The 9,444-nt window shown below is 35.2% G+C and overlaps 1 protein-coding gene across 1 annotated transcript in view; it reads left to right on the top strand.

Moving 5' to 3' along the window:
• LOC107747231 (oxysterol-binding protein-related protein 6-like) overlaps positions 1-9,444 on the top strand; it is a 32,329-nt gene that overhangs the window by 20,802 nt on the left and 2,083 nt on the right. The window contains exons 10-15 of the mRNA XM_016561683.1: positions 1,601-1,664; positions 1,756-1,834; positions 1,932-2,076; positions 4,036-4,180; positions 4,945-5,005; positions 8,535-8,657. Coding sequence (XP_016417169.1) covers positions 1,601-1,664; positions 1,756-1,834; positions 1,932-2,076; positions 4,036-4,180; positions 4,945-5,005; positions 8,535-8,657 — 617 coding nt within the window. The remainder of the gene's footprint in view (positions 1-1,600; positions 1,665-1,755; positions 1,835-1,931; positions 2,077-4,035; positions 4,181-4,944; positions 5,006-8,534; positions 8,658-9,444) is intronic.

Genomic DNA, 9,444 nt, shown 5'->3' on the forward strand with positions numbered 1-9,444 from the left:
GGTCCCACATATGGGATTTAGAACGTTCAGTGACGTCACATAACTGCCAAATTCAAACTGCGTTTTCGCGCTTTGGCTGACGCTGAGACGCCGCTGCACTTGTCATATAATCACAACTATGCAGTGTTTTTAACCACATGTTTTATTTAGGTTTCAGACATTTAAATACACAAGTACTAGTAAAACAATACATTTAGAGTTTGTAAAATACACACGGATGTTTATGGAAGTAGCAATAACAATCCATTTAAATATAATTTGCTGACGTGTTTTATTAATATCAGATACACATAGTGTAAGTAACAATAAAGTTCACTCTATTCTTCTCCCAGTTCACCGGCCACTTATTTGCATGTATTTTGGGAGAAATTGATGAATTTACGTGCTGTAAATCTGACTGACAGGACTCTGAACTGCAGCGCAAACAAACATGGCAGCGCCCATCTCACGTTACAGCTCACGATCAAGATCATTTAGAACGTTTTTTAAACGACAAAACACACTCATTTACACATATTTGTGAATCGGAATATCAGATAGTTGATGATATGGTAAGTTTATGAATATTTCGAAGAAAAACGAAATAAAAGCGATCCATCTGTCATACAGTGTTACTGTGGCCGCGGTGTGTCACGTGACAAGCATGACGCGTCGACATGGAAACAATAAGGAGAAACGTTCTAAAATAACGGTCGCCTAAAAAAACTCACTCTGGGGGGACCGCTAGAATATTTTAAACTCACCAGTGAAAGGGTTTTTCATGTTGTGCGCTCTGTAGCTCCTCCGCATGAGCGCGATCTCTCTTCAGAATTGCGAATAGCAAAAATGCATCATAGACAAATAATGCATCATAGTCCTAATATTATTGCATATAAAAACCGCTGGCGACTCTGGCAAGATGGAATTTGCAAGATAATGTCTATATAGCAATAATAAATGCATGTGTATTTTCTTAATTTCTCCAGTAGATGTCTCAACAGCAGAACCATTAACGTCAGAGCTTATCGATACTCTGGCCTTTCATAATTTAGCCCCGGGGCCCATTTAATACTGGGTTACGGTCAGTGTTGGGAAGGTTACTTTGGAAATGTAATAGGTTACAGATTCGGTACCCATCTCTACCGATAGGTCTAACTCAATCTGACATAATGGCATCTTTATCACATGGCACAGCTGATTGGTTCTTGTTGTATCAGCAGCCAATGTGTGCTGCTCAACATTTCAGAAACCCTCCACCTTCCCCAGCTCCACCTGTATAGATCTGCTATGGGGTGATTCATGTATGCTATATGGGGGTTATTCATATATATGTGCAGCAGAAGTATTTCTCGCATGCTTAAAGCAACATGTTGTGGATGTGTTGGCAGTAACAAATCTCGGTACTTGCTCTGCCGCAGCAGCAGCGTAGCAGATCTATTCCGCCAATACCAAACACATTAACATTGTCATGTATATTACCATGCCAAACCCTCCGAGAGTTGTCATGACAGAAATCTAGTTAATATTAATTTATGTGAATTAATTTTGCTATAGAAATGCTTCTTGCTGTGCTTTATTAATAAACTTGTGCGGGTGATTACATCTTTCTGTCTGTGTACAGGTGAGCCATCATCCGCCCATCTCCGCTTGTCACTGTGAGTCACAGAACTTCACCTTCTGGCAAGGTAAGACTGATACCACTCCTATATTTAACTCTCAAAGACTTTTTATTATCACACTCAAGTGTGTGTGTGTGTGTGTGTGTTTGTGTGTCAGACGTCAGATGGAAGAATAAGTTTTGGGGAAAGTCTATGGAGATTCTTCCCATCGGAACAGTGAATGTCATGCTGCCCAGGTACAGTCCTGTCTGTTTCTCTGCACCATTTATTCACCCTGCATCTGTCCCTTCGTCTGCCTGACTCTGTGTCATGTTTTTTTGCATGTGTTGGCAGTTTTGGTGATCACTATGAATGGAACAAAGTGACGACGTGCATCCACAACATTCTGAGCGGGAGGCGATGGATTGAACATTACGGCGAGGTCACGATCAGAAACACCCGCAACACTACCTGCATCTGCAAACTCACCTTTGTTAAGGTACATGCTCATCTGCAACAGCATATATATATATCACAAATGGGTAAGTCCATGGTTCTCAACCACTAGGGGGCCACTAGTCTTAAATTTTTAAAAATGTAGTTATATTAAAATAATTGTAATTAAAATGATTTTAAAAAACACCAAAAATAAAGATGTACATTATAACATTATACTGACATCATATTTTTGAGTTTATTTTTATTAAAAGACAAGTACAGGGCCGGCATGATATAATTATTTATATTGTTTCATGAATATCAAGTCAAAGTTTTTATTTCATTTTTATTTTCATTATAAAAAAAAACACCAAAAATAAAGATGTACATTATAACATTATACTGACATCATATTTTTGAGTTTATTTTTATTAAAAGACAAGTACAGGGCCGGCATGATATAATTATTTATATTGTTTCATGAATATCAAGTCAAAGTTTTTATTTCATTTTTATTTTCATTATTGTTTAATATGTTGGCCTCTGCAATTTTTCTTTTTGTTTTATGTAGCAATATTATTCAGTTCAATTCAGTTCAGTTCATTAATCATCTGAATGCTGTTTAGTAGCTTTTTAGTTTCATAGATTTGCTTATGCACACGACGAATATGTGAATGGTCCACTAGCTGGGGATACTTTGTGTTACGTCATCGCCCCGGTTTCATTACTTCAGACGCCTCATCTATAGTGCTGCTCTGGCGCCGGCTCTGCAGAAGCTTAGATAGGAGGGCCTTTGAATCGATTGAGAACCAGTGGTTTAGATGGTGGTGTTTATGCAAACTAACATACACTAGTCGAGTTTTCAGATAAGTTTAACAGCCTAAAAGAATGAGCAGTCTTTATTTTACTTTGTTTGTATGGTAAAATGTGTAATCTCACACTGTGGATGCTCAAATGAACAGAGCGGTGTTTTGAAAGCAGACTGACAGTTTTGGGCTTTATATGGTAAATAAATCTACAAATGATGAACTTATAGTTGTCTGTCCACACATCACATTTAAAGAAAACAACCAACCAGTGTAATGAACTCTATACTAACTGTACACTACCGTTCAAAAGCTTGGGGTTGGTAATATATTTTTTAATGTTTTTGAAAGAAGATTCTTAAAGTATGTTCACAATTATATGATCAAAAATTCAGTGAAATCAGTAATATTGTGAAACATTATTACAATTTAAAAGAACTGTTTTTGATTTGAATATATTTTTAATTGTAATTTATTCCTGTGATGGAATTACAAATTATTTAAAATGATTTAGGAATTATGAAATGGTTTTTATGATTATCAGTGTTCAAAACAGTTGTCATGTTTCATGTTTTTGTGGAAACCATGATACTTTTTTTTCCAGATTCTTTAGTAACTAAAAAGTTCAAAAGAACACATTTATTTAAAATGTCTTTACTGTCACTTTTGTATAGGTAAAATTTTATCCGCTCTATATTTGCAACAGAAGGCCATGTGCACATTGTTTCATAATCATATCATGAATCAGAATCTAAATGTGGGGTGTCTAGAGATTCCCAGTCCTAATCTGTGTGTGTGTGTGTGTGTGTGTGTGTGTGTCTCTCCAGGGAAACTACTGGAGCTCGAATGTGAATGAGGTGCAAGGATCAGTAATTTATTCCTGTGATGGAATTACAAATCATTTAAAATGATTTAGGAATTATGAAATGGTTTTTATGATTATCAGTGTTCAAAACAGTTTTTGTGGAAACCATGATACTTTTTTTTCCAGATTCTTTAGTAACTAAAAAGTTCAAAAGAACACATTTATTTAAAATGTCTTTACTGTCACTTTTGTATAGGTAAAATTTTATCCGCTCTATATTTGCAACAGAAGGCCATGTGCACATTGTTTCATAATCATATCATGAATCAGAATCTAAATGTGGGGTGTCTAGAGATTCCCAGTCCTAATCTGTGTGTGTGTGTGTGTGTGTGTGTGTGTGTCTCTCCAGGGAAACTACTGGAGCTCGAATGTGAATGAGGTGCAAGGATCAGTGATGGACCAGGAGGGAAAAGTCATTCACAGACTGTTTGGGAAATGGCATGAGGGTCTGTACTGTGGAGTCCCACCTTCAGCCAAATGCATCTGGAGACCAGGTATATACACTCACAGGGTCCAGAATGAACACCCACAATGTGCCAATTGTTAGTAGAAAGTGGACTGGCACAGTATGTAATATAAAAGGTAATAAAATGTACCTAAAGTAATACCCTCACTTAAAGGGGTCATGAACTGCCTCTGTTTTGTATGTTGTACTGTTCTCTGAGGTCTACTTATAATGTTATCAAGATTTTTACATAAAAAATCATAATTTAGAAGTAATAAGCTACTTTCTGTCCTGTTTTAACCCCCCTCATTAGAACGCTCTGTTTGAATTGGCGTAGAAGATTGTAGATTAGGAAGTAAACGCCCACTGCTGTGATTGGCTAATAGTTGTGTATCTTTGACAGCCTACATCCTTCACAGATGGATGCTGCTGTGATTAGGTTTAAAACGCATAAATACTCATATCAAACGATCGTTTAACTGTTTAACAGACAAAGCAATAGTGACCACGTAGTAACAACAGTTACTCACACTTGTGTCTTGCGACATTACTGTCATATCCAATATATTCAGCACAGCATCATCTTTTAGTTTCAATCTTTCTGAAAATCCTGTGTCGAATTGTTCCTTGTTTGTAAATGAGTCTGCGATAAAATGAAGTGAACAATGGACCAAGTTTTTACCGACGCAGTCTGGGTCTTCATTAAAAATAAAGTCCATCCACTCTTTCCTAACGTTGGGATCAGAAGGAAGACAAAGCAAATACTATTTTTTCCACAACTTGGCACTGCACAGCGTCATGTTGTCTTCGCAGCATCTTTATCGTTTGGTTTCTTCATAGATCTGAGCATTCGCCTCTCTCGTAAACACTATATGTGTGAATCTGTGGGCGGGGCTAAACAGGCAGCGCTGTAGAAGCAGGCGCTGATCTTCTTCTGCGGAGGCGGTGCTTATCCACACTATTACATCATAGAGTGGCACATTCCACAAGCTGTCGTTTTAACAGACTGGCTTCAATATAAGCTGTTTTTTGACTAATGAGAAAGTTGTGAGTTCTGAAACTTACAGGATGTTTTTATAGTACAGTGACCTCTTATATGTCAAATGATCAAGGGAATTTTGGTTTCTCAGTTCATGACCCCTTTAAGTGAGGTGAGTGGATCATACCAAAGAGATCCTAACCAGTCTACTAATGAAAAGATCAGTATTTGTTATGCATTTTTGGACCTACATCTCATCACTTACGTTTTTTATTTATTTATTAATTAATAGTTTTATTCAGAAAGGACATGTTAAGTTTATCAAAAGTGACAGTAAAGACTACACTATTACTATTTCTTTTTTAAATGAATGCTGTTCTTTTGAACTTTCTATTCATCAAAGATATACAAGTATTAAGCAGCGCAACTGTTTTTAACAGTGATAATATTAAGAAATGTTTATTGAGCAGCAAATCAGCATATTAGAATGATTTCTGAAGGATGATGTGACACTGAAGACTGGAGTAATGATGCTGAAAATACAGACATTTTATATTCCAATGTTATTTCACTTAATTACTATTTTACTGTAAAAAAAAAAAAAAAACTTAGTGACCTCAAACTTTTGAACTGTAATGTATGATTTTTGTCTGGTGAAGAAGAAAAAGTAAGTGGCCGACTTGGGCCAACAAGTAACTACCCAAACACTGTGGCAGAACCGTAGAAAGTACATGGGTAAATTTAATAAAGCACACTTTAATGGCCAGTAGGAAATATCCATGATAATAAATTATATGTCAAATGATCAAGGGAATTTTGGTTTCTCAGTTCATGACCCCTTTAAGTGAGGTGAGTGGATCATACCAAAGAGATCCTAACCAGTCTACTAATGAAAAGATCAGTATTTGTTATGCATTTTTGGACCTACATCTCATCACTTACGTTTTTTATTTATTTATTAATTAATAGTTTTATTCAGAAAGGACATGTTAAGTTTATCAAAAGTGACAGTAAAGACTACACTATTACTATTTCTTTTTTAAATGAATGCTGTTCTTTTGAACTTTCTATTCATCAAAGATATACAAGTATTAAGCAGCGCAACTGTTTTTAACAGTGATAATATTAAGAAATGTTTATTGAGCAGCAAATCAGCATATTAGAATGATTTCTGAAGGATGATGTGACACTGAAGACTGGAGTAATGATGCTGAAAATACAGACATTTTATATTCCAATGTTATTTCACTTAATTACTATTTTACTGTAAAAAAAAAAAAAAAACTTAGTGACCTCAAACTTTTGAACTGTAATGTATGATTTTTGTCTGGTGAAGAAGAAAAAGTAAGTGGCCGACTTGGGCCAACAAGTAACTACCCAAACACTGTGGCAGAACCGTAGAAAGTACATGGGTAAATTTAATAAAGCACACTTTAATGGCCAGTAGGAAATATCCATGATAATAAATGCTCTCAATTTAGCAGTCATTTGCGGTTATGACCCTACACAACACAACAGAGGGCAGATCTAATGCTGTGTAGGCAGTCGGATGTTTGAGAGTGATGCTAATGCTAATGTTCCACATACAGTATCTCACAGAAGTGAGTACACCCCTCACATTTTTGTAAATATTTTATTATATCTTTTCATGTAACAACACTGAAGAAATGACACTTTGCTACAATGTAAAGTAGTGAGTGTACAGCTTGTATAACAGTGTAAATTTGCTTTCCCCTCAAAATAACTCAACACACAGCCATTAATGTCTAAACCACTGGCCACAAAAGTGAGTACACCCCAAAGTGAAAATGTCTCTAGAAATGATTTCGACCTTGTTTTGAAGGATTCCGTAAAGCCTTGCTTATCTTTGAAAGGCTTTGACAGCTGTGGCTTTTCATGTGTTTGTGTTGTAGGAAAACCTCAGCTTATAAAGACTCAATGAAATGATGTGACACATGCAGTATTGGCGTATTTACTAGTGAAACCGCAAAGTGAAAGTAACATAGATGAGAACAATGAAGACGGTTCATGAAAAGGAATAATTCCAGTCAGTTCCTTTGTAACAAACTGACCAGAAAACCACTTGCTATTAAGACTATAAGACTATTTGCTATTACTAGTGGCTGGAAGAGATGGTATTAGGTAGAGGCCGGGACATTGTGATTTTAGAGTGCATTGTTTAGACGGACATTCCTATGCACCATTTGTATCAATATTTTAGGCCTATTTTTCCAGAGAAGAATTTTAAACGTGTTACCTGTTAAAAGTTTAGTTTTCCTTCTGGTCATAGAGCTTTTTATATTAATGCAGCGGTGTTCTATGTGGGGTAGAATCTGTGATCTCTGACCCAGTTCGTTTGCTGGCTTCCATGGCTACAGTACGCGGAGTTTTCCACAATCTGGCAACCAATGTGGGTGGTGAAAATACTATTGGGTAAACTGGCAGGGGGCGGAGTCACACAGAGCAAAACAAAAACAGACATTCCGACACGGAACACACATTCTACTCAATGTAGAATAACTGGCTGGCAGCTTTTTTTTCTCTAAAAAATAAGAATGTTAGAATGTTTTCTACAAATCTGCAAATGTGTCATGGTATTTTTATTACATATCATACAAAAATTTTTTTTTTTATAGTTTTAGTTATAATAATTTAGTAATAATAACAACACTAAAAGAGACTTTAAAGGGGCTGTATGTAATTTTTTGACTGCTATAAATTACATACAGCACCTTTAAGATTCCTTTTCGTGTTAATTATTATAACTAAAACTATAAAAAGTATTTTTAATACTAAAAATATAAATATTAAATGAATATACATTTTAGATGAAAAACTTAAGCTTCCAAAACTTGAAAATTAGAACAGTTGCCTTTGAGTTGAAGTACTAAAATTACTAAAATTAAAACTAAAATAAAAATATAGGGTAAAAACTATTAAAACGGACTATTATTGACAATTATAATAAAAATATTAAAACCTAAAATATTAATAAATATTATAATAGCATGTAAATAATCCTGGTTTTAGGGATGTTAAGTGATAATATGATGTTATAATTTCAACAAAATGAACTGGAACGTGTGTAAACGTTCTTTCGATCATACAGTATGTGATTAATTTTAAAGCAGAAAGTAGCCATTTCAACACTAATCATGTAAAACTGTGCTGTGCATCTCTTAAGAATCAGAGCCTGTTTTTACTTGATATTTTGAGTGAAAATACTTAAATGAACTAATGAAATGCTCAGCCTTTCATGTCATTTTGTAATTAAACGCCATTTTAAAGTGTCTCAAATGTATTTTCCTGCTCCCTGAGAGAGTTTCTTGCTTAGTTCAGCTCTTTCAGAACTCCTAGAAACCAGTGGAACAAAGTTTGCGCTGAGTAATCATCTGTGGTGAAGCTCTGGTTTAATGTCTCACAGGTATCTGGAGGAAGGAAATGTCCAGATGGCATCAGCTGAGAAACAAAGAATCGAAGAGCAGCAGAGAAACAGGAGGAAGTGGCTGGAGGAGAACAACATCAAACACCAGCCGCGATTCTTTAAGTGAGTGCACTTCATCTGCCTGCCTCTTCTTCTTCTGCTATTGAACTCCTGTCATGTAGACAGAACCTTCTCTCTGTATTGATCTCTTCCTGCTCTCGGGTTTTAATGAGGAGTCACCCATTTCACAGGCTTTGGGCAAAATTAATAATTTAAAAAAACAAACAAACAAACAAAAAAAACTCCTTTTAATTTAGGAGTTTGAAATTTGGAAGTGGAATTGCAATTCAGAGAAATTCAACAGTCACAATAATGTTAGCATTTAATTTTGACTAATTTTAATGATTAATATGACAAATTATACTAATATTTAGTCCCTAATATGTAATCACCCAGCACCCTAGGTTATATAGAATAAAATTACATCTATATTTATTTAAAAATTGAAATTAAAAGATCATGACATTTTCTGTTTAGTTTCTGCGAAAATGTATTTTACTATATTTTACTGCAGAAATGTATTCTGTTTATTGTCTGTCTGGCTCCCTCAGTGTCTTTTTGACCAATTATGGTTACACTTATATTATACACTTATATACTTATATTGTCCTTATAAAGCTCAGTAGTTATTTGCACAAAATACTGATAGCGGTATTTGCTAACTAACACTGTCATTCTTTTAGTGACCCATAACATTCAACCGCAAATGTATTTTTGAATCTAACAGGACTGAATGCAAAGTGCAAAGCCAGGATATACAGTACCTATTCAGATTATAAACATGCAAATTTACTGTGACCTGTGACAGATTATGAAACGCTTTCTTCATTCTTCAGTGAATGAAATTATT

This window comes from Sinocyclocheilus rhinocerous, unplaced genomic scaffold (genome assembly GCF_001515625.1).
Source record: "Sinocyclocheilus rhinocerous isolate Xijiao unplaced genomic scaffold, SAMN03320098_v1.1 scaffold2184, whole genome shotgun sequence".
Classification (NCBI taxonomy): Eukaryota; Metazoa; Chordata; class Actinopteri; order Cypriniformes; family Cyprinidae; genus Sinocyclocheilus; species Sinocyclocheilus rhinocerous.